The 24,932-nt window shown below is 41.6% G+C and overlaps 4 protein-coding genes across 8 annotated transcripts in view; 1 reads left to right on the top strand and 3 right to left on the bottom strand.

Moving 5' to 3' along the window:
- Positions 1 to 214: 214 nt before the first annotated feature.
- LOC117951695 (myozenin-2-like) lies at positions 215 to 11,768 on the bottom strand. 3 transcript variants are annotated; one of them, XM_034883523.1, is made up of 6 exons: positions 3,869 to 4,088; positions 3,430 to 3,523; positions 2,362 to 2,525; positions 2,060 to 2,213; positions 1,312 to 1,495; positions 215 to 546 (listed from the first exon to the last, which is right to left on the bottom strand). In XM_034883523.1, exons 2-6 carry the CDS (start codon positions 3,467 to 3,469, stop codon positions 363 to 365), a joined length of 726 nt encoding a protein of 241 aa, XP_034739414.1. In that variant the 5' UTR covers positions 3,470 to 3,523; positions 3,869 to 4,088; the 3' UTR covers positions 215 to 362. The 3 variants fall into 3 exon arrangements, with proteins under 3 accessions (XP_034739414.1, XP_034739416.1, XP_034739415.1); XM_034883525.1 differs by lacking the exons at positions 3,430 to 3,523; positions 3,869 to 4,088 and adding an exon at positions 11,758 to 11,768; XM_034883524.1 differs by lacking the exon at positions 3,869 to 4,088 and having other exon boundaries at positions 3,416 to 3,513.
- LOC117951693 (soluble guanylate cyclase 88E-like) lies at positions 5,346 to 13,935 on the top strand. 2 transcript variants are annotated; one of them, XM_034883520.1, is made up of 19 exons: positions 5,346 to 5,461; positions 5,579 to 5,771; positions 6,016 to 6,156; positions 6,656 to 6,795; positions 6,934 to 7,068; positions 7,636 to 7,759; positions 7,855 to 7,974; positions 8,108 to 8,192; positions 8,544 to 8,630; positions 9,451 to 9,568; positions 10,167 to 10,296; positions 10,492 to 10,638; positions 11,227 to 11,373; positions 11,457 to 11,613; positions 11,687 to 11,796; positions 11,898 to 11,987; positions 12,584 to 12,730; positions 12,834 to 12,971; positions 13,142 to 13,935. In XM_034883520.1, the coding sequence occupies exons 2-19, from the start codon at positions 5,652 to 5,654 to the stop codon at positions 13,292 to 13,294; spliced, it is 2,289 nt and encodes a 762-aa protein (XP_034739411.1). In that variant the 5' UTR covers positions 5,346 to 5,461; positions 5,579 to 5,651; the 3' UTR covers positions 13,295 to 13,935. The 2 variants fall into 2 exon arrangements, with proteins under 2 accessions (XP_034739411.1, XP_034739410.1); XM_034883519.1 differs by lacking the exon at positions 5,346 to 5,461 and having other exon boundaries at positions 5,468 to 5,771.
- A 3,687-nt stretch (positions 13,936 to 17,622) lies between these two features.
- On the bottom strand, positions 17,623 to 21,444 carry arl3l1 (ADP ribosylation factor like GTPase 3, like 1). Its single transcript, XM_034883528.1, has 6 exons — positions 21,161 to 21,444; positions 20,397 to 20,540; positions 19,059 to 19,175; positions 18,584 to 18,634; positions 18,300 to 18,485; positions 17,623 to 18,102 (listed from the first exon to the last, which is right to left on the bottom strand). Exons 1-6 carry the CDS (start codon positions 21,176 to 21,178, stop codon positions 18,055 to 18,057), a joined length of 564 nt encoding a protein of 187 aa, XP_034739419.1. The 5' UTR covers positions 21,179 to 21,444; the 3' UTR covers positions 17,623 to 18,054.
- Positions 21,445 to 22,174: 730 nt separating this feature from the next.
- LOC117951696 overlaps positions 22,175 to 24,932 on the bottom strand; it is a 3,667-nt gene continuing 909 nt past the window's right edge. For both annotated transcript variants that reach the window (XM_034883526.1, XM_034883527.1), the window contains 5 exons: positions 24,723 to 24,761; positions 24,403 to 24,435; positions 24,029 to 24,286; positions 23,700 to 23,798; positions 22,175 to 22,360 (listed from right to left, as the gene is read on the bottom strand). In XM_034883526.1, coding sequence (XP_034739417.1) covers positions 22,278 to 22,360; positions 23,700 to 23,798; positions 24,029 to 24,286; positions 24,403 to 24,435; positions 24,723 to 24,761 — 512 coding nt within the window. In that variant the 3' untranslated portion in view covers positions 22,175 to 22,277. The remainder of the gene's footprint in view (positions 22,361 to 23,699; positions 23,799 to 24,028; positions 24,287 to 24,402; positions 24,436 to 24,722; positions 24,762 to 24,932) is intronic.

Genomic DNA, 24,932 nt, shown 5'->3' with positions numbered 1-24,932 from the left:
TGACCCTGGTCTTATAGAAGTGCAGTGTGAATCACACAGCCCTGTGCTATAGGTTTATCCTAGCTTAAAAGAATGCAGTGGGAAAACCCTTATTGATGGGATCCGTTACTATGCTAAGGATAACAGAACTGTTTAGCCTGTTCAGAACTGTTCTACTGTAGGGATGAAGTGATTCCAGCAGTCTCTGTCTACCTCATCTGATCAAACCACTCAGTAGTAGCAAATAACTTTATATATCATGCATTGAGTGTTTTTTTCCCCTGTCTTCTGCAGTGCCTGCTGATAAACAGAGGGATCATCTTTGTAGGAAGAGACCATCAAGCATAGGTTAGTGCTTCAGTCTTTAGCTGGTCAGCTACTTTTCATAGGTCATTAGATTCAGGGCACAAATCACATCCCCATCCCCTGGGCGCTCTGTTGAAGTTGGGCCGTCGACACATGCGTTCCAGAGCGATGCCGGGCAGGTTCTGCGATTCCACTGCCTCAAAGCCAATCGATGGGATCACCCTCCTGCTGGTCATAGCTCCCCCAAATGGCAGAGCGGATCTGAGAGACAAAAAAAAAAAAGTTGTTACTGAGCAGGCTGAGTGTTTCATAGTCCTAGCAGAACATGACCCGAGGTATTGTATGGCTCAGGCTCCATCCCATAAGGCAGGGGGCTTTTAAATGATACATGATACCCAGTCTGGTTATATCTCTGATTTTGACTGGTCCTGTTAACAGGAGAACACCACCCTGGATTCAGGATGACTTAAACAGGGGGAGTTTAAGTTCAGATTTAATTTCGGCTTCACAATTTCATAATAATCTTACAGGCGTAAACAGATCCCTCCACAGGGGGTACAGTTCCAGACTGGCTGGCAGAAATCAAAGGATTGACAGCCTTAATGAGTGAAGTCTGAGTTTGTCTTTCATATATTCTCCATCTGCCCAAGCTTAACCTTTGGACTGTCTTGCTTGTGTGATGCAAAGCCTTGTGTGCCATGAGAAAGGCGATTCCCTTTCGTGCGTAATTTGTCTTGTGAGCATTCAAAGCTGGCAGCACCCCAGTGGATCATCTTACAAGAGCCAGCCGAGTTCAAAATAGCCATCACGCAGCCACACTCCAAGGAGGTGCAAGCCAGAGATTCATTTTCAAACTGTGGAAACATGGAGTGGAGCCGAGTGAAGTGATCATTGTGACGGATAGCATGGTTAGGTCTGTGGGTCTGTTTGAAGATGGGTGGGTCTCAGCGCCTGTGCTTCCAACTGAATAGGATTTAACATGCTTAATCTGGGTGAACAGCAGCAGATGTGGAATGGCAGATTTACCTGTTGAAGCACCGGTAGTTGGAAGGCTGTAGTCTTTGTGGGAGCTGGGGCAGCTGGGTATTGAGGGCGTTCAGGAGCTCTGTGTTGTCTCCCAGAGCTTGGCTCCATGGGGAGGTGTAGGATTTTGGGATTATTGTTGTGTTGAACTTCTCATTAGGAATTTGCTTCAGAGGGCCGGAATATCCTGACAGAAGAAGTCAGATAAAAGTCAAAGTGACTTACAAAGTAAAAGCGTTCAATGTATTTTATAGCAATTTCATCTTTTAGTGTTAGCAAAATAATAACCTTTTTTTCAGAAAAATTGATAAGAATTGGGTTTTGAAACTAATTAAAAATGCATTTGATAACTTAAAAGAGCAAGCCCCAGTAAAGCAGCACAAACTGATCTAATACTTATTTAAATCTATTTGATTCCACCCCTGTCAACAATAGGAACTACAGTAATTATATCTCAGTGTGAATCCCAGATTATAAACAAAATTTAGCTCACTGTTAGTCAGATTGCAAGCAGTACCTTCTGTTAAGACAAATGCACAACAGCACTCAGCGAAGACGGTCACATAAGCGCTTTCTGCAAACTGCCAACTCCCCTGTTGCTGATAATAAGAAAACTCATTTATTTGCTTAATACATTTCTACATGAAAAGTGAACCCTGTCAAAGGGAGATACAGGGCCTATGCATTTGGCATTGCGATGAGCTAGCTTGTGGCAGTCTGCGGCTCTTCTACACCACGTAATATGTTTTACCTGGAGCGAGGACGTCAGGACTGCCCTTCTTTGCTATAGTCTTCTGAAGGTTCATGACCAGGCTGTGCTTACCAGGGATGGAGAAAGCCTGGTTCTCTTTTCCTCCCTGTGGCTCTGGGATGATCTGTGGGGGAGCAACGGCCTCTGAATACACCTGGGAAATGGACAGAGTTAGAATTTTATTTGCAGCATATCAACATTTTCAACAAGGATTTGAAAAAAAGAATCCTGGGTGCGTAGGTTGCAGTGAAGGTCAGTGGATAAGAGGCATGTGTTTAATGTGCCATCACTCAGTTCCTTACATCGTTGGTGCTATAAGCACCATTAGCAACGTTCTCCAGTGTAAACCTCTCGACCCTCTTCTGTCTCTCCTGAAACATGCGAGAGCCTCGATTAGATGGAAGGTTGAGCTCCTCCATCATCACGTCCTTTGGAACGCTTATCTTCTTCCCAAGGTTCAGACCCTCTGGCACAACATGACAGACAAATGGAGGTGGTTTAATAAATCATTGCATTTAATATCCTCATGCATTTTCAAAAAAGCTGTATCAGAGTAGAAAAATCTATTTGCCGCGGGTTCTTATCCTGTGTTGCAAAGTATCGGCTGACGAGGTGGCTCTAAACCTGTATAAATACATCATGCCCTTTAGTTGTTAGTGATGATGTCACAATGATAGCAGCTATTTCCAGATATTTGGAAAGAGAAGGAAAATAACTCTGACTAATAAGGACCTTCGACAAATCAAACTGTCTGCTCTGATCTTGTTTCTGTTGACGTTAAACAACTGAGGGGCACTAATATAAAATAGCCAAACCGTGTGCAGCGTCACTAAGTTGGTATCTGGACAGCTTTTCCTCAGGGTCTCTTCTCATATTATATCATGGCACAGTGGAGGGTCTGAAATTCCCTCGAGAGGATGTCAAGGGGTGTGTAATGTTTGTTGTGGTCCAGGGTTGCATGGGGTAACTGGGCATATAAATAGGGTCTTTGGATGAAGACTCATGTAAGAGCGGATGAGCCTCTTTCTCACACATGAGAAGTGTGAGCAGAAGTCTGGGCATGTGCCACCCTTGAGGAGCGGCCTTTAATCAAATAATTAGTGGTGAGAGTCACATTTGGATTTCAAAACCTAGCTGGCGAAAGTGATGCATCCCAGTTGCAGTGAAAACACACTGCAACTGGGATGGTCTCTGTTGGAATGTTTGGAGAATTTCAACAAAACACTGTCACAGGCTACCAGTGTGTAAATTAGTATGTGCATTATCTGACTAATCAGCCAATGCACGTACTAGTCACTTTTGTCTGAAATGTACTGACATAGACTGGAATCTTAAATCAAATCAATGCATCCCAACCCATTCACACTCACCTCCTCGGACCTCCTTACACAGAGCCTTGGCCTGCAACATCCTCTGCTTTGTCACGTCGTCCAGGCTTCACTGCATCATCATCATCATTTCCCTCTGATAGACACATGTTGCCATGTGAATTACTATTATTATTATTATTGTTATTATTATTATTATTATCATTAATATTGACAATTAAGCCAAATTGCAGTTAGTTTTATGACACTTCTATACTACCTTTATCATTTTCCATCATTTCCCACAGCAAGTTTGTTTTACTATGAATTTTATTAATTAAGTAACAAACAGCTACAAAAATCAAAAGTATCAAATTGCAGCAAAACTGCGGTGCATCTTTTACATTTTAAAGCTGCCATTCCAGCATCATAGAAAAATATAACTGTGTAAGTTTGCGGTTCATTTAAGGACCTGGTAGTTTCCACACTTCCCACTCCTTACCTGCGTCTCCCGCCTGCCTGTGTGTCGGGTGTTGGAGCTGGTCTGGATAGTCGAGTTGTTTATGAAGCTGGGGTGCTTCCACGCTCCACTCTGACTCTCCTCAGCAGAGAAGGAACAGCCTGTATAAAACTCATCCCAGGATGCCTCGGGCGCTTACCTCACTGGGTTATTTTAGCCAAGCGATAAGAGAGTGAGGATGGATGGAGGGAGTGTTAAGGGAGGGGTATAAAAGGGCGATTAGGGGAAGAAGCACGTATAAAGATTTACATCCTGACCTCGAGCCTTGATAATAAAAATCTGATCCCCTCAGTGTGTGTCAGTGTGTGTGTGTGTGTGTGTTTTTGTGTGTATGTATGTGTGTGTGATAACAGCTGACACTGAGCTCTCACATAGGCCAAGCATCCTGCCTCTTCACTGTAAACATAGACCCACACAAACACTATTTCTATTCCTCTCTTCTGTAAAGCACTTTGTAACTACTCTGCCAGATATATCTAGTTGCTTACAAGCACACCCACCATGTGTTTCCCGGAAGCTGTTCTAAACTCGATAAGGTCACTGTGATCAGGGGTTGTGATTCAGTTTGGGGTCAAAGGCTAAACTCTCAGACAGTTTGCGCTTCCATTTTTTGATGGTGAGAGACCTTTGACCTCCTTTTCTTTAACGCTGCTGTGCATTTAGGTATTTCTACGTACCAGCAGTGTAAAAGATAGTAATAAGTAACACGTTTTTGTTTTGATTTATTCCTGCAGTTGTGAATTCTGTATAAACTCACATTGTGTGTTACACTAGTGATGTGATGCCTAGCGATGCCCTGTAACTTATTTTTGGTTGGCCTTTTTGAACTCAAGTTAGGCTTTTTTTCTTCTCCCTCACAAATTGATTCATTGAGCTCAGCAGGAGCCTGAAGAAAAAAAACATTTTCCTTATCCCTGTTGAAATTGGATATCGATTTCGTACCTGCCTGCTCCACAACACCACTATCCCCCCCAGTAGGAAGCCTCCCGGCCTATGATAGAAAGTACGGAGTCATCCCGAGTCACAGAAAATCATCTGCAGACACACGATGGAAGCTGAACAGTTGGTTCCCATTAAGGGTTTATTTAAGGGTGAAAAAAACGAGAGAAAAGGCAGATCTGCTCTATAAAAGACACCACAGTAGGTCAGTAGCCTCCTTTTAACAAATGCAACTTTAGCTTTTGTGTACCGCTTTATCACTCTGAGTCTTAGTGATTAGAAACAATCTGTCACTTCCAGTTTATTCTTATAAAAAATGTATCACAAATGTGGTAATAATCTAGTGTCCATTATCTATTCAGTGTTTTTAAAAGTAATTTTCTTGAAAAAGGACAATTCGATAATAAAGACGGGACTGGTGTCATCTGCGTTTGAGAGGTGTTTCCGCAGTGTGTTCATGTCACCTAGAGAGAGGTGCACAGCCACCAGGTGCTGACAGCTGACACAAGAACAATAGAGGCACATACTGACTCAAGGGCTTGTGTGATAAGGGCATCTTTAAAACCATTTGCCCTGTTGGCCTTCAGATGAAACAGTGTCTGGCTAGCTAGTCCGAGAAAGATCAAAACTCCACAGGTAGTGTTGAGAGCAACAGTGGCTTTTTATAGCTTCACGCTGAAAGCCAAATGCATTCAAATTCAGCTTGCAGCACTGAAAAAGTCTTTATTCTGAACTTTTCTTACACGCTCGCAGGCACCTTTGGGAGGACTGTTGGAAGTCAATCAGTTGGGGATCTGTGTTGACAGTGCTCAGTTTGAGAGACATAATGTACGGGCTGCTGTGTGAGAGTCTTCACGACTTCATCAAGGAGTCATACGGAGATGATGTGTGGAAGTTGGTCAGAGAAAGAGCAGATGTCAGGTTGCACTCTTTTGTCACCCACCAGGTAGGTCTGAGTTTCTGATGTGAATACTATTATTCTGTATGTCATGTTGGCATTGACTAGTATTTATAAAATATAGTTGTGAGGACTGTGCTGCTGTGTCAACCTGTCTGCAGTTTTTGTCACTCACTGCCTGCTTTTGTCTAAAGTTTCATAGTCCTGATGTCAAAAGAAATAATTTGACATGCCGAGGTCTCATGTGTGTGTGTGTGTATGTGTGTGTGTGTGTGTGTGTGCGTGCGTGCAGGTGTATAGTGAGAGTGTGATTCCCCGTATTGCAAAGGCAGCCAGTGGCGTGACAGGCACACCTTACAATGAGCTGATGAACTCATGGGGTGTCTACTTCCTTGGCTTTGTTGGGAAGTACGGCTATGACAGGATCCTCAAGGTGAAATACAGATCTCAAACTTAAAACTGTCAGTACTGTGTTGTCTTTTGGTGGATGTGTGAGAAAATTATTAAATACCCAGTGATCCTTTAAATTACTATTCTGTTAGTTAGAGGTTGTGGTTTTTGAATCTTTTCTTATCTTAGTGTCTCGTGCATCTGATTGTGTCGTATTATTGAAGAAGGAATATGTAACTCATCTATAAATCAGTAAAGAATAGTCACTTGTATGAGCCAAACTCCAAATGTGCTCAGCTTAAGTTTTAAATGATTTGTCCTCACGCCCAAGTGAAATATCACTGATGGCATCTTCAGGGGTTTCTTTTTTCTCGGAGTTTTCTTCTGGACCACAAACAACATTATACAACTGCTTAGCTTAGTGCTCCCCATGACTAATGAACTAAAATAAGTGGCGTGTCTCTTCCTTTAAAAGTACTAAAAGAAGACATTTAGAGCAACTATCTTAGACATACCCTGTCACACTCTGTCTCTGCCTACAGGTTCTGGGCCGTCACGTACGTGACTTTGTCAATGGCCTTGATAATCTGCATGAGTACCTGCGTTTCAGCTACCCTAAGGTGCAGCCTCCAACCTTCTTTTGCCAGGAGGAGTCAGCCACTGGAGTCACCCTCCACTACAGGTCTGAGACAAGGAGGAGGGGGGAGGAGGGGGCAGAGGGTTGGGGTGGGTCAACTGAACAGTACAGAGCAAACGGAGAAAGAGTAGTGTGATTTGTTTCCTTTAGACTGATGGCATTTTCTCCCTTTGTGTCTGGCAGGAGTAAGCGCAAAGGCTATCTGCACTACGCCATGGGGCAGCTGAGGCAGATGGGGAAACAGTTCTATGACACCGACATCCATGTGGAGGTGCTCTCTGAGCAGATGGTCGGAGACTACTCTCATGTCACCATGCGGTACACACACACACACACACACACACACACACACACACACACACACACACACACACAAACAATTTTATACTCAGTGGTACATTTACTCATGAGCTGTAGCCTACACAAGTACAATAATAAGTACTTTGCTTTAATATTTCCATTTTAAGCAACATCATAATTCTACTTGGCTTGTGACCCCTTACAAAAAAAATCATAGTCCAGTTGGGCTCCCTTGGCACGTTTCAGTTGTCAGTTCCACCAAAGAGACATTTTTCTCAAAATTTCTCCGATGGCTTGCTTTGAATAACTTTTCAAGGCCTAAAGAGATAAATGATCTAAAGAAAATTGCAAAGATTAAAGAAACATCCAAAACATCCAAATTATTGTGGCAGAACACGTTTTTTATTCTTTCTTACACCATTAATCTGTACTCTTACTTCAGTGAAATTTTGAATGCAGTCATTTTATTAGTATTTTCAGAGTATTTTCACTTTGTTGTATTGGTAGGATTGTAAGTCTTCTTCCACCACAATTTGTACTTAACTTTAAACTTTAGAAAACATAATAATCTGTATGACTGTGCAGGCTGAACTTTGACAACTCCGCCTACCGCTACATCATGAAGGAGGATGAGGAAGAGCAAGAGATTTTGCCCATTACCTCAGATTTCTTCTTTGAGGTCTTCCCCTTTAACATCGTCTTCAGAAAGGTAACTCCGTTTAATTCAATTCCTAAATTCACAATTCAAGAATGAAATTAAGTGTTAAACGTATGAACAATCCCTGCAATTCTTTGATTCTTTAGGACATGGTGGTGCATAATGTTGGCTCGGGCCTGGCAACAGTCTTCCCTGACCTGGATGGGAAGAAGATCAATGATGCCTTCTTGCTGGCTCGCCCCCTAGTGGAGTTCACCTGGAACATGGTAAGACATCACTTTATGTTTCAGACTAGGACAATTTTAATGTTTCCAGCCAATTCAGATCCAACTTTAGCAATGTATATGTATTAGCTTTTAACAGAGTGCTGAGATCACTGATTTAACCATCTGTAAACAGATCATCTCCCACCCCAACAACCTGTTTGAGATCATGTCCAAGGAGCCTGTGAAGAGAGAGAGGAACCTTCACAACCGAGTCCAGAGTAAGCGTGGGATCCATGCAAACAATCACAGGGGTGTGTGTCTGGTGGGCGAGAACTCGCAGCCTTGTAGACAGATCAATTTCACTGCAGTCAGTTGTGAAATATGTTCAATTTGAGGTTTATTCAATAAATACATTTGTTTTATTAAATTGAATTAAATAAAAAGAGGAAGCATGCAGTAAACAATAGCTGAATTGAAGTTGTTTAAGGAGTTTTAGAAATGGAATTGCCTGATGACTTGATCAACTTTAATTGATTGAATTTATTGGAACTGATGTCAGCCATATTTCACGGGTGGAGGGTTTGAACATGAATATTTACCGCTCTGACAGCCGCCCTGTTTCTCCACAGATTCGGATTATGAAAATGCCAATCGCACTGCTGACGTAGACGTGGAGCTCATGGCTTTCCAGTCCATCATTGGAGATGATTACAAAGGTTCTGTTATCCTTAAGAACCACACATGAGCATGCAGACATTGATCTAGTCTGGCTGACAATGACAGAATCAATCAATCCATGTTATTAGTCACATGTAATCATTTAAGGTGCAATTCGGGGGCAAAATGTAATCCCGCCAGTCCTTGTTTAGGATCTGAGGGTAGACGTTTCTCCTGAGACTCACACTGTGGGCCTTGTTGTATCTGGTACCTTCTACCACCCGGGTGGTTTGTATCCTTAATGATTCTCCTAGCCTTTTTCTTGCAACGCCTGGTTTAAATATCCTTTGGGCAGGGTAGGGCAGCACCTTAGCCAAACGAGCCCCTCTCTGCAGGGTGCTGAGGTTGTGTTCAGTGATGTTTCCCGTCAGGACGCTCTCGATGGTACAGGAGTAGAAATTCCTCAGTATTTTAGGGAACACCTGGAAGTTGGTGAAAAGTCCACTATCAGATCTTGCTTATGTTTATGAGTAGGTTAACCCTAATAAAGACACAGACACTGAATACAAAAGAATCTAACTTTAAAGAAAAAAGTTAGACATTTTTGACATAGATTGACACAAGCTTCATTCAGCTATATATTGGACATACAGATTGGGAGTGGTATTGATCTTCTCATCTAGCGGTTAGTGAGAAAACGAATAAGCATATTTCCCAAATAGTTAGGGTTAGGGTTTATTCTAAACTGACCGATAGTAAACTGTCAAATCCATTAGTGTGACATTGTTAACACAGTGCAGTTCTTATCTACTCCTGATATTTAAAACATCTCTCTCATTGTTTGTCTTGTTGGCATTTAATCATGCTCGATCCTTTTAGACGGTAACAGTGCTAATGCGATGGAGAGCTGGGGCGATGGGAGCCGCTGCCTGAAACTAAAAGGACAAATGAGATATATGCCAGAGTGGGAGTCCATCATCTTCCTGGGAACCCCTGTGTAAGGCCCCACAACACCCACACACACACACACACACACACACATAGAGAGATCTTTATTAAAACGCTGCAGTTCTAAAGTAAATTATTCTAAAAAGCAGCAAGAGCTAAACTGAATTACGAGGCTGCAAATAAAAGGCTGGGCAGTGAATCAAATCAGGGGCCCATTCTAATAGCACTTACCATGCATGAAATGAGCTGCTAATTAGCTTGTAATCAGACAGTGCAGCCCTTGTGGGCCTAATGGGAACCCATTTGCAACTGAGAGTGTTTTCTACAGAGTACATTACCAAAACATCTCCCGCCTCTTCTCAAACATGTTGTTTTGCAAGCAAATGCCCGTATGCCTGTGTTGAGGGAACTACTGAAACGTTAAGTGCCACAGCACTCTGCAGACATTGTTTATACTGTAAGAAACAAAAAAAAACACAATTCTGACATTTAATTGCCTTATTTTTTTATTGATACTGCTGATTTTACTGATAATGCTATTGTTATTTTCATATAGATTCTGTTACCGTTCAGTGCATATTATTAGCACCATTGTTGTTGTCATTTGTCCTTCATTTTTCTCTTTAACTGTCTGTTTGTGTGTCTAGTATGGAGAGTCTGAGCGCTATGTTTAGGACCGGACTGTACATCAATGACCTTAGCATGCACGACTCCAGCAGAGACCTGGTGCTGGCGGGCACGCAGCAGTCAGAGGAGCTGAAGAGAGCTCTCATACAGGTTCACTCTGCCAACGTGCAGCTGCATTTTTTATGTGTGATCAGCTCCCTTGCCACTCTGCATTATGCAAAGATGCTCTGAAGCCCTTCTTTCAGTCTGCCAGCCCCAGATCAGCCACCACCTGCAGACCTGAGATGAAAGTAATAGATACAGACTTACAATGTGCTTCTGTTTAATTTCACATTGTGAACGCAGGAGCAAAAGAAGTCCAGCAAGCTGGAGGAGAGCATGAAGATGTTAGACTATGAGATGAAGAAGACCGATGACCTCCTGTACAGAATGATTCCCAAGCCAGTAGCTAAAAGACTGCGCAAAGGAGAGCCGGCTGTGAACACTTGTGAGGTAAGGATTGTTGATAGTGCCACATAGGCCTACTGTATATGCCACTATGATTTAACACCTTAAGTACAAAACACAACAGAAGCAACAGTTTCAGTGTTTCAACATTTGCTGCTCTCTGAAACAATAGCGTGATGTTTTGGTAAATGCACCCATCCGCTAGAGACTCTCAAAGCCGGGAAAGAGGTGGAAACAGAAACTTAGGACAGAGCAAGGCTACTGGTTACACTCCTGCTTCTATACTAACATAAAGTTTGTAGTTGCATCTTTATTGTACAGATGAAAGAGACACATAGATACACATTATACTTCTCAAATAACTCTTTGTCACTCACATTCATGCACCACTTCATACACGCGCGTGTGTGTGTGTGTGTGTGTGTGTGTATACCAGCATGGTGCATACCAGCATGACCACAAACATTTGGCCTATGAATGCCTGCATCACCTCTGTGTGCCTGTGTGTGTGTGTGTGTGTGTGTGTGGACATGTGTGTATGTGTGTGTGTGTGCGTGTGTGCATGTGTGTGCATGTGTGTGTGTAAGTGCATTATTTTGACAATAATCAACTCTCTTACCTCTTTTCTCCCAGGTGTTCCCAGATGTGACCATTCTTTTCAGCGATGTTGTGGGATTTACTCGCATTTGCAGCCACATCACTCCAATGCAGGTGGTCTCGATGCTCAACACCATGTACACACTGTTTGACACGCTCAGCGAGAAGCACCGCGTCTTCAAGGTTTGTCTGTGATTTTCCCTCTGTTTTAATGTACTTTTTCTGCTGTGCTGCTGTGTGAGAGCTGCTGTTCATGTCTTCTCTAGGTTGAGACTATTGGAGATGCCTACATGGTGGTAGCCGGGGCTCCAGAGAAGACAAAGTATCACGCTCACAACATCTGTGACATGGCCCTGGACATGGTGCGATCAATAGATCATCTGAAAGACCCCTCTAATGGCAACCACATACAGATTCGTGTTGGTGGGTAAAACGTGTGTGGACCTGTGTGTGTCCTTGTTTGACTGAGTGACCTAAACTGTCGTTCTGGTTGCAGGGATCCACTCTGGGATGGTGGTGGCAGGTGTGGTAGGACATAAGATGCCACGTTACGGTCTGCACGGGGACACAGTCCACACCGCATCTGCCATGGAGAGCAATGGAAAGGTAGGGAAGCCAAGTAAACATTTTTTTATTTTTATATATGATAACTAAACTAACAGTTTTATTGTGATTTTGTGTGTCTGGTCTGTCTTCATCTCTTCCAGGAGATGCACATTCAGCTCAGCAGTGCCACCTACGAGCACCTGAAAGGAAGTCACTTTATTTTTGAAAGGAGGGGCACCATTACCATCAAGGTTAGGGGTCTGAACTGTTTCCACAGCAACTATGCTCATCGTCACATTAATTACATTCTCTCATACACTATGACAACATGTAATAGATATGATATGAATGTAATTAAAACACAGCACACACACCTAAAAGCAAATACATGTTATCTGTACATTATACACAACCTACCAGGCTGCAATCAATGTTACTGGAAGATTTGTTTATCAGCAATCAGACATAAGAAACATTTCTGAATTTTAGAAATACGTGGAATAATAATAACTCACAGTGTTTTGGCTCTGGGGAGTCGGCATACTTAATATTCAGAGCTGGTAATTGCAGCTTGCTTGTCTGACTATTTCATCACTGGGTCTTTGACTATGAGGCTGTACGTTTAGTGATAATGCCAGCAAAGTGACTCCCAAAGGTTTCTCAGGCAGCTGATTACAGGCGCCAATCTCAAGAAAAGCGTGACAGATGTTTCATTGGGGAATTCTGATTTTGATGATGAGGCCATTTTACTCCCTTCCGTAACAGAAATTGTACCTTCCAGCATGTCTTCTAGCATTTGTGTATAATTCCTTCATGTCCAAACCTGAATCTTTTTGTCCATTATAAGGGGAATGTTGAAATTGAGACCTACTGGCTGAAAGGAAAGAGGGACAAAGACGGAAATGCTCAGGCGGCGTGTCCTCAATTTGAGAATCAGACCATCAGTAAGGCCAACATCGCCGATCCTGAGGCCACAGGAAAAAAGGACGGGCTGGTAAGGAATTTTATTAAGTCATCCTTGAATGACACTCTCATTGGCTTCATTGCCACTATCATAATATCTGATTCCCTGAGTCTCCTTCTGTCTTTGCCCCCAGGCTTCCCCACTAGTGCCAGGGCGAGACGAGGATGACGTCAAGTCTACTCGCTCTCATCGTCTCAAGATGGAAATTTCAGGCCATTCCCTTAAGGAGTCGATAGAGCTGTGCCGTGTGGAGAAGATGTCTGTTCACAAGGTGAGAGGGAATATCTGGTGTAATGCAAAGTGCCACAACTTTTATTGACTTTGATTTAACTACAAACTTCTAGTTACTTTCTTTTCATCCATTCACTTGTTCTCTTCCTATTAGTGCTGTTTTACACCTGCTACAATTGGTGCAATTATAAGGGATTGTTCCTTCCCCAGGCCCACTATAAGAATGCTTTGCAGGATGGCCTGCAGGACGCTCACCTGGGACTGGACTCACCTGAGTCTGACGGCAGGGACTGCATCATGGAGTCCCCTGACAGCTCATGTGACTCCCGCTGCTCCAAGAGTGCCACGTGCTCCGTGTCTTGAGCCGAACAGACGCCAGCTGATGCTGTAGCTAGTAATTCATATGTATTACAGTTTCTAAAGCGTTTTTTTTACACTACTGTTAGGCCAAATGCCAGATAGGAATGCTGTTTTTGCTGTTATTTTGGCATTCTTGTGGCGATACCATGACAATCTCTTTAATGATGTATTTTTAGTAGACACGGCCTAAAATGTACAGTAATGCTTGAAATTTCTAGTGGCCTAGAGTGTTGTTGTGTTGCGCAGCCAAATCATAATTTCTTAGGTTGCTTTGATAACACGGAAATACATCACAGCTATTATCGCTACATTTACACTTCGATCAGTTTTAGTGGGCAGATACTTCTCTAATTCATACCTCACATCAGTCCCCTCAAAGCAATTGCCAGTAAAACGTTGCTGTGTCACTGCCACGCGGTTCAGCTGGACACAAGCTCAGTAATTTCCTGATTGTTCTGCTGCACCTAATAGATTTGACATCCTATGTGATCTTTTCAAGAAATCCCTCCGTATCTCTCCTCAGTCCCTCTCCTTCATCTTGCATGTCTGGATTTAATGTTCTATAACAGTCTCCTCAAATACAGAGCCACGGCACAATGTAAAGGCTTGTCAGCTCAGTGAAAATAAAGCGAGATGCCTGCTGAGCCGTGTGTGGATCCGTTTGTTATTGTTTGTCTTGTCACTCTAAGGCCTGGGATTCAGACTTGCATTTTGCATTTATTTGACACTTTTCAAATGAACACATTTCTCCATGGATATAAGTATGAATATTTCTTTTATTGTGTGTATGTGTGCTCACTTGACATGCGTACGTGTGTTAAACTCCAGCAACAAAACCAAAGAACACAATCCTTTTATGTCCTCGTGTTTTTATCTATTCATCACACCAGTACTGTTTATGATTATGTACTGTTTGAAAACCCTGCTCCTGTTCAATTATCAATCAAATGCAGGAAAAAATGATATCAAATCAATATGGGAGTGAAAGCAATTACTTATATGTCATGCCTTGGTTTATGGAAGGTGAAGTTACTCTCGGCCTTCATAGTGCTGTGACACATCCATACATGTCATCAGAAAAAGAATAGTGTAACACTAACAAAAATACATTGATAGACAAATAAAGATCCGTTATCATGGTCTGGTGTCCCAGTCAGACCACGTTCCCCACCGACTGGTTCTCAGAGGAACTGAACTTATAGGTGGCGTCCTCGTGTTCAAGGCTGCATCTCTTGGTTGTGTGCGAGTCTTTAGGCAATGAACCGATGGAGCAATGGAAGCAGAAGGCGTAGAAGAAGGTGAGCAGGAGCAGAAAGCAGACAACACAAAAAATGACAACAATCAGCATGGTGTGCACTTGCATGTGCACCTGCTCCAATGGCAGCTGTGTGGTGGTGGTGGTCAGGAAGCTGGAGTTTGTTGGGGTAGCATTGAAACTGGGTGGAGGAGGCTTCATGGAGGGCAGGTGGACGACTTCCGGCATGATGGGAAGCCTTTATTGACCTGGGGATACTTTGTTGCAGCTTTAGGGAGAAAGATGTCTTTCAGTTTGGTTTTTAGAAATGCACAGATGAACATACAATCATTGTAATTCAAGCGGAGTTCTTTGTGTCTAATGATAAATCAATCTGCCGAAAACTACAGATGAGACAGATCATACATGAGACCCTCTCTGTTGGATGTGCAATGCATGTGAAAGGCAGCCACTGGGAACGCGCTCCCTCTCTTTCTCCCTCTCTCTCTCTTTCTCTCTCTCTCTCTCTCTCTCTCTCTCTCTCTCTCTCTCTCTCTCTCTCTCTCTCTCTCTCTCTCTCTCTCTCTCTCTCTGAAATGACATGTGATTGCCTAAAGTCTTTGGTCACAGCTAGATTTTTCTGAAGCCTGGATAAAGAGCCAAGAGGAGGTGCAGAAGTCGCGTTTTCTCTTAGACAACTTGAAATGACTTAAATTTTGCTCAACAATGCCAAAAATAAAGTGCACACCACCGCTTTAACACAATCCATTTCTGTACAATAACCAGCCATGTTCCAAAAAGAATTACAGACAACAATTTAGATCAACCATGATTAATAAATGGTGAATGGATAGCTAAATAAACTTGGGTTAATTTACTGTTGACAAACAACAAAATGTATTTTAATGTTTAAAAAGTAACTAGCATTTAGATAGATAGTTGAAACTTTGTCAATGGTTAATACTTGTTTATTTGGATGGCTAAAACAGTTGCCAATGATTATAATAAATAGTTAATGATTAATATGTGGTTTATAAGGCATCACATAAATCAAATCGGCCACATTAAATCTTTTGATGGTAATTGATAACATATGTGATTATTTGTGCACTGATTATATCTGAAAAATGTTCATAGATGCTTTACAAAGCATTTATTACCCATTCCTTATTTATGTATTAAAGTTGCAGCCATCCAATAATGTTTATTGACGGTTTCACTTGGTAGTCATTAACAAATATTCAATATCAAAATGTTATAATGTCTTCAACAATAAACTGTTAAAATGACAAATTATGGCATCACTAAAAATTAGTAAACGTTATGATTTACCATTTGCTTGTTTGTTCCCAGTAAAATTAACTCTCAATCTGCCATTTAATAGTGTAGTATTATCAAATTATGTTATTCATTTTAGCAAAATAACTTCACTCTCACAGACAACGGAACACCGAGTGTCTTCTGTTCGTACCTGGAATGTGTTGCTGTCCAGGCTCTCTTGTGAGCAGGCTTTCTTTTGATGAGCAGAGCTTTGGAAAATGACAGAAATGGAGGACAAGAGAGGACTGAAGAAAAAAGCTGGCTGGTGGACCACGAATAACAGGGAGGGGGTTGCCATGGCAACACCTTCTGAGGGGCCTCTTCTCTTGCATGGAAGTGACATCATATTACTTTATATGTCTCTATATGTATTATAAAAACATATTGTGCGAGAAATTTTTCTGAAGCTGTGCAAGAATAAAGGTAACTGCTCAAGCTTTGAAACAAAATCTGTGTAATTAGACTGTGTCAAATCCCTGTAATTGTAAAGAACGAAGCCCTCTTGTCAGCCCTGAGATCAATTGGGCTCTCTAATACTGCCACCTGTTGGTAAATGAAGCAGAACTGAACAACACACTGCAGCAGGCAGACTCATCTTCCCACCACTCAGCTCCTGTGCTGTCTTTCAAACAGCCATAATGATGCTTTAGTGCAAGTTGTAATTGGTCCAGCACCCCCTGTTGCGCTCGCTCAACAGGAGTCGATGATAACTAAAATGTTTAAGGACTTGCACCAAATTGCAGTTGCCATGGAGATAACTCAATGTTCACTAATTGTAAACCAGAGAGCTGATCGTTGTATTTTTTCAAAACCACTCATAAATACCATACAAAAGAAAAGACAAATTATTCATTAGCATAAGTTCATGTAGAGCAGGACACAGAACAAAGCCTGCAAGCTGCAAGTGATTTTAGAGTGCTTTCAGATGGTTAATTACAAGCCCAGACAATAGAAACAAAGGATCCGTTAAACCAAACTGCAGCTGAGTAGAGCCAAAATGGCTGTATAGAGGACTTAGCCTACATCAAGGTCAGTCTATAGGACAAATATGAGAAGAACGACCACAGGGCTGTGTGGGCCTTGCAGTCCGGGGGATTGGTTCTGACCGCGGCCGTCCCAGGGGAGAATGACTGTTTGTGAGTAAAGACTGAGGAAGTGGAATGAAATTAATGATCTCCACAATCTTTATCGCAGATCACAGAACAGGAAATGAAGAGGGATTTGGCCTCAAAGTTGCTCACACAAAGTACACTGAATTGAATTGTGTTTCTGCTGGGAGAACAACACAGTGCTCACAGCTGGACATTAGACGTGTCATATGGCCAACAACCTTTGTGAAGAGGGATACAGACAGCTGCAACATTGCAGCAAGAAGGACTGCATGCTATGTAATAGTAAATTTGTATTTAAAACAAATGTTTTGAGAAAGTCTCTCCAATGCAAATTAGTCAGCCTCTCTGCGTGTAATTTCCTGCACTGTTTGCTTAGCTGCGCCTTGAAGATTGGATATCTTGTTCTGCCATACGAGTGTAGAATTGTGAACTCTCGTCTCTCTCTCTCTCTCTCTCTCTCTCTCTCTCTCTCTCTCACTGTACAATGTTGACAGCTGAGTAGGCGTGGATTGGCTTGTTACTCATGGAAGAGTTGACATTTACAGTCACAATCACTATTTTTCAGTCTTTCACCATTTATATGTTATCTTTTGTGCATGTGTTTTTTTTGTGTGAATTTGATGATGACTGATGGCGGCATACAACTTGAAAACATGAAAACAAAATAGCAGAAATTACTAACTATTTTATTGTCAAAAACCTCAAAACAACATCCTTTACACTCCCACTGAACTGGATGTAACAAGCGCCAACAATTCTACATGGCTACACACTCAGCTTGGTTTTCCCAGCATACAGATTCACCAGATAAGGATCCTTGGGATAAAGGGACAAAACATATATTTTTTAGGAAATAACAATAGTAAATAAGTACCTAATTCTCTTATTGTAGCTGAAATATTTATCTATAATCTTTAAATAAGTTACATTTGGGAAATATTCATAAAAATGACAAAAATTGTAAAAACAAAATTATCATTCAAATATATGAGGGGAGCGGGGTCTGTCATAGGCGAGGTGTGTTGATATTAAATGAGTTTGAATATTTCTTTAATCCCTTAATGTGATGGTTCGCTGTTTGAGTCTGGTCAGTGTTGTCACTTCTTTTTATTCACAATATTGTTGCAAATCCAGTTCATGCCATCCTGTCAGGGAAATTAAAATATAACAAAATTAGTTTCAAAGTTTCGAAGACAGAAAATACTCAAAACCATCAAACTGAGCAAGTCATAGTTGATTGATTTTCATTGCAATAGTGTACAGCAGGAAGGGCCCTTTTATATGGTTAATTAGGTTCCATCTGAGGGGAAATCAATAAATCAAGGTTGGAACTGCGTCTGACCTGAACTCCTTCCCCGGACACAGCTGAGCAGGCCTGAATCTGCCACTCACGGTCCCGGTACGTATGCAGGTTGAGTCCCTCAGCGATCTCACTGGCCGGTGACGCTGTGGCCAGATCCTGCTTATTGGCAAAGATGAGCACCGGAACGCCTTTTAGAGTGTCCTCGTCAATCAGCTCGGACAGCTCCTGCACATACACACATACCATTTTTTGTACTTTATTGACTTTTATTATAAACTAGTTCTTGTCAGAATGTATTTGCATGCAAATGACATCAAGCTCACCAGTCCCGTCTCCTCAAAGCGCTTCTTGTCTGCGCTGTCAATAACATAAATCTGAAGGAACAAACGTATTACAATAAAATGAGCTGACATGGAAACACAAAAGAATTCATGGATGAAAAGTTTTATTTTGTCTTTTTATTGTTTCGGCATAAACACCGTTTGACTCATTTAGGGATCCAGCTGCTCCTGTACAGCAGCCAAAAAGTCAGTGCTAATTGAAAACAGAAGATAAACATCTATGAAAAATGTTCCACGTTAGAGTTTTACTAGCAAATTCCATTCATCATTATACAATTAAAGTGCTTTATTTATGTATATACTGTATATGAAACTGTAATGTTATGGATTTGTATTTCTTCACATGCTTTTTGTGGTGATGACATGTGTGGAGCCTAATGGGGATCCAAATACAGAATAAAGTAAATGTCTCCGAGGGGAAAACATGTATTGATCTGAATTAAGTTTAGTCACTCACCAACAGATCTGTGTTGTCCAGGTACTTTTTCCAGAAGGTCCTGATCTTCCTCTGTCCTCCAATGTCCCAAACGTTAAGTTTCATGCCATGAGAAGCAACACTCTTTATGTTGAAGCCCTGAAGTAAAAATGCAAATCTGGAGTCAGTGTACTGCACATCACTGCCTTCAATTTAACACAGTTCCAGTACGCAGCACCTGGAAAGCCTCACACATGGGTATGAAGCAATTAATTAAGTGGCAACGTACTCGAACACAGGTGTTTATATTAAATGAACCACTGTTTGGTAACTCTATATTGTAACCCTGTTACATATGAGCAGGAGAACATGTGCTATGGTCACTGTGCTAATCCCCAGCCGTTTTTCATAACGCAGCTCCTTTCTGTTACAGTGGGCGTGGTTGTATAACAACTTTATCCTCCTGAGGGCCAGCTGAGGAGAAAATCTGAGGATAAGACGTGAAGGATCAACTGCAGTGTATGTATTTAGGTGTCAAGTCTGGTTTAGCTTTGTGGTGACTTGTCATGCTGGGCTGCATCCTATCTGCCTGGTATGTGATGAGCCTTCACACTCATCCAAGACCTGGCAGTACATGTGCTCTATGTCTTTGCTCTATGTCTTGTGTAATGCAAGGATATTAGATAATCCTAAGGTTAGGTAATCACAACACAAGAGGGCGGAAGAAAAAGACCGTTAGGATCGTCTTAAAAAATATGTTGAGAGCATGCAAATCAGGAAGGTAATTTCCTGCTGAAAAGTTACTTAACATACAATATAACAGGATGATGTGACATCCGTACATCATTATTTTACTGATTGGTGGTCAAATGTGTGTACTGCACGACCCATGATTTCATTTCAAAATGTTTCAGGAAAGCAAAGGTCATCGTAATCCCATTACTTTTAGCGACACTGGTCACACTGGTCTCCCAAGATTAGACATGATCTCCCTGTCTTTAATAATGTTGGGTTACAGTGCCATAAAAATACCAAATATTGTTTGACAAACTTTATTCAAACAAGAGAAATCCAACATTGTATCACTGCTTTTGCAAAAAAAAAAGGATTTAGTGACAGTGGTAGAGTTGTAACTTGTTGGTTAACAAAACATTAAGGCTATATTTCTGGCAGCTGCCCTGCTTATCAAAAATACACTTAATGATGATCATCAGGTGCATAATGAATTTAATTGATGAATCAATTAAATTAAGGCCACAAAATCATCATGTGCAAGCGCATCAGTCAGTGGTGCTTCTTGCATTATTATGCCATACAGTAAGTTACTTTCCTTAAGGTCATGATGTGTATGTGTGTGTGAGTTTTAACACTTTCCCTCACCTGTGTTGGCGTGATGGTGTTCACATCCTCAGAGGCGAGGCTCTTTAGCAGGGTTGTCTTGCCGGCGTTGTCCAACCCCAGAAGCACGATCCTGACCTCATGTTCGGTGGATCCCTTCAGTTTCTCGATGACAGAGAGTAAGCCCTGCATGTAGGTAGGAGGATGTGATTTGGAAGAATAGGGCAAAAAAAATAAACGTATTGCAGCATTTAGAGCATCCCTAGTATTTGTTTAGTATTCTGATTTGAGGTCAAAGCTCAAAGTAAATACAGCACTGTTGACAACACATGCATGCCCAAGTTGCTCCGCCCATCCGCCAATCTCCAGCCCAGTAAGAATGAATCTGTTGCTTCATTTAGAAAAGCACTGGTGTAGATTAGAGCTCCATTCATATAATGGTGCACTGTTTAATGTGATTAGTCTGAAGCAAGGTTGTGCAATCAGAGCCTGTCACACTGCTGACAAAAGAGGCGCTGTAGCTTTAAATCTTTCCTTCGAAGTGTCAGGTAGTACAGTGTATGCTTTAGTATGGGTACATCAATTAGCGTTGAAGGTTCAATTTAGATAATAAAGGTATTATATCAACACTTTTTGACTACGATGAACAATTTAGACAATCCAGCCTTCAAAACAGAGCTAAATAATGTATAAAATATTGATGATCACTTTTGAAAACCAAAACCACCTGTAAATAGTTCTCAAACAAATACTAAAGGTTAACATTTGGTTTTATAAATCCTGTTCCTCCAGATCAGGTCACTTACCTTTTGAGTGTCTCCCATGGTGGCGCGTTTCCTGTGGCTCAGCTGGAGGGCTGCAGCTACATTCTCCAGTGAAGCCCACACAGGTGAGTTAGCTATCAAGGTCACCCAGGTTAGCTATCCCAAAAAGGTACCAGCAGCCTCTGTCTTTTCCCTCTTTCTCCTCTGTAAATTTGAGTGGTTTAAGTGCTATGTGTCTATGTTATAGTAATGTCTACCTGGGCATCAATTGCCCCTTACTGCCGCAGAGTAAGCAAGCAAGCAGGAAGAGGGGGAGGGTGGATGGGACTGGGATTAGGAGGCTAGAATTAGCCCTAGTCATCCATGCAAAGGCCACCCCATTCAACCCCCCCGTCCCCTCCCCCCTCCTCTGTCTATCCCTCCATGTCCACTTTGCAATGGCTTTACCTGGATTATCTCTTAGCCACCTGCTATAGGAAGAACTGTTCAACAGTCCTTCCGGACACACACTCACACACACATAGATGTTCTGAGCAGAAACATAGAAAAGTTCAGACCTTTTACCATATGCCTGATGGGGGAAAATTCTGTTAATGCAGAAAAAAAGCACTCAGAGTAGCATGGGGTGTGACAGTATTCATAGAGCTTAACACGAAAACTTCAAAGGATTATACCATGGTGTTGAACCTGGGAACTGATTATTTCTGTGTTCATACGTCAACTCTCAAATCCAACATCCATCCCTGTCTTGGAGAGGAGTGGATAGCATTATCACCCCATATATCCATTACATGCCAGCCACGTTAAAGCTGCTGTGTGGGTTGTCTGTAAAGTGCATTCCTGTGAGTAGAGCATCCACTGGGATTAGTTTGAGCATGCCTGTCCTGTGTCTGGATTAAAACATTTCTAGACTATTTTCCTCAACTGAACAGGCTTCCTGGTCAATGGGTGTGGTTAACATGAAGGCTGATTAAACAAAGGATCCACCAGGGTCTGGAAATGTCTATACAGAAGCTTGTTATAACCTTAGCTGATCACACACAATTAGCCTCAAAATGGAGATTAAATACATTTTATTTCTACATGAAACACTACAAAAGCAAAGAAGAAACAATGTCATTAATCCTATTCTTTTTGAAAGTGATATGGTGAGTCTCATTTAGGACTCTCTTAGTGTGAAAGGAGCGGGACCGCTTCTCTGCTCAGCTTCTGCCCTCTGCTTCCTCCTCTCTTTGTGTTTAGCTGCAGAGAGATAAATAAAGGGGGGGGGGGGGGGGGGGGGGGGGGGGTGATCATGTACATAGAGAGGTCAAATCTGTAAATCTAAGATTAGCAGTATGTAAAAGTAAGACAAGTACTTGGGCAAATATAGAAGATTTAAATATGAGAGTTAGATGAGAAGATCATTACCACTCTAATTCCTGTACGGTAAATATAAAGCTGGAGAGAGCCGGTTAGTTAAGCTTTATTCTTGCATTGCCAGACCTTTATCCACAGCCCTGGAGTATAGTCCGGCTAGACGGTCGATCTGTTCTCGGGGATAGGGGAATAACGCTCTGGCTTGTTTAAATTTACTACACCCGTTGTGGACGGCACTAAGCCTCGATAGCGGAGACAGAGAGAGGGGAGGGACATCTGGCGCGTTAGAGACGCTCTGGATGTCAGGCCTTATCCCAGCAAGTATACATCCGTAGAGCCAGACTGGTTTAGCTTAGCATAAAGACTGGAAACAGGGGGTAACAGCTAACCTGGCTTTGTCCAAGGTAAAAAAATTCCAGCTACAAGCACCCTTAAATCTCCCATGTTATAACTTGTTTGTTTAATCTGTGAAAAAGGGCAAAAATCTCAATATGACTCAACAGTTCCCATATAGTGAGGAGTACATTGAGATTTTGGACACTTCAGTTGGACAAATCTATTATTGTCCTTTTTCATTGTCATCACTCAGTGTAGAGTCAGTCATTTTCACATCTATAAAATGTAATTGTGGGATTGTTAGCAGAAAAAGGTGCACATACCATGGAGACTGTACTGCACTATATATTAGATACATTTACACCCTCACAATTCAGATTCTTTAATGAAACGGCCTATTACAGTAAACATGGAGTGATTTGGGACTCTCCGTCAGTTGGATGGCAACTGCTCCAGGCCAAGACATAGTCCAACATACAAACTCCTGTAAAACCCAGACTGTTAATTTTTCCTCTTCCATTTTTGTACAAATTACACAAGTCAGATATAACAAGTTTATTAGTGAGCTTTTGGTGGGTTGATTATGTTAGCATTGGAAGGAGCCAGGCTCGCTAAGTTTCCCTTTTCTTAGTCTTTTACAGACAGATACTGTATGAGTGTTGTTGATCTTCTCGTGTAACTCAAGAAAGCAAGTGAGTGTAGTTTTCCCAAAATGTTGAACTATTAAACTATTAAGTATTTGAAATATAATATTTCTACAGTACACAGCATACAGTATATTTATCATCATCGTTTCCATTTAAGACAATATATTTGAAACAGAAGAGGTGCTTTGCTGTACTCCTGTGTTGTCTAATACCACAGACAACCTGAACTGAGCCCTTACCGTTGTCTCTTTTCAGCTTGAACTTCATAGCCATCCCCATAATCAAGACCAGGACCAAAGCGGAAACACCACAGATCACCATGATCAAAATACTCTGATCTGCATGGGAACACAGTTCCAAAGGCAGACACATGAAAACAGAGAAGGCTAATGACACATGCTATCAATGGTCATTAAGGTGTGCATTTTACTATTCATATCTTCATTAAATGTTTTGGCTCTTGAAATTTCAATTTACTTTCAGGCTGGTTAATTTAGTTAAAATCTACATTAAAAAAAGCACATGTAATCTGTGGCTGTGTTCAATAAACAGGGCAATGTTTACTTACTCTCTACAGTGACATCGTATGGCAGAGACTCGTAATCGCCGCACAGGCTTTTCACAAAGCAGATGTACTGGCCAGCTGCATCGGACAGAACTTGTTTGAAATGCAGCATGCTTTTGTTTTTGCCTTCATTGACTTCCTTCTGATTCTTCTTCCACCCAAACAGCGTAATCCAATTGGGAAGGTTATGGACACATTGTAGAGTGATGTCATTGCCCTCCTGAAGCTTGGATTCATTGCTGTTGACAGAAACCTGAAAGTCTGATGGGCAGGGTGAATATTTAAGGGTGGGAAGCAACAGTGATATTGTTAAGTTAGTAGAAAGTTAGTGCAAATGTTAGTGCACTGCAACAGGCCAGGATATTGTCACAGGTTACCTTGTTTGCAGTTTGATGGAATCTTTGAAGTATCTGGAGAAAATAATACACATGAACATTAATATAGTGACGGTCAGCATTTACTTTACAACAGAGCATACATGACACATCCAAGTCCATTTCTTATTTGACAATATATATGTAACCTATTCTGCTCAGTTAAATTGTCAGCAATACACTAGTTTAGAACAGTCAAATATATGAGCATTTTAAAGATTTTTCAACCCCTACCACACCCCACTGTCAATTACTAAATACAGTGCCATATGTAAAATGGATTTATTTTCAAGTAAACAAATAAAAAGAAAGATGGCACTCACCACTGATGCACAGTGATTGATTGCAGAATGCACAAGGATCTATTGTGAAATCGGAAGGTGTTGCATTAAGAACATTTTTCCTTGGCATGTCAATCGCAAGTACTTAATGGCAGAACATTTACAAATATAGTCGATATACACTCACTGGCCACTTTATTAGGTACCCCATGCTAGTAACGGGTTGGACCCCCTTTTGCCTTCAGAACTGCC

This window comes from Etheostoma cragini, chromosome 10 (genome assembly GCF_013103735.1).
Source record: "Etheostoma cragini isolate CJK2018 chromosome 10, CSU_Ecrag_1.0, whole genome shotgun sequence".
NCBI classification, from domain to species: Eukaryota; Metazoa; Chordata; class Actinopteri; order Perciformes; family Percidae; genus Etheostoma; species Etheostoma cragini.
Note: the sequence above shows the minus strand (reverse complement) of the source record. Positions and strands in the feature narration are given on the sequence as shown.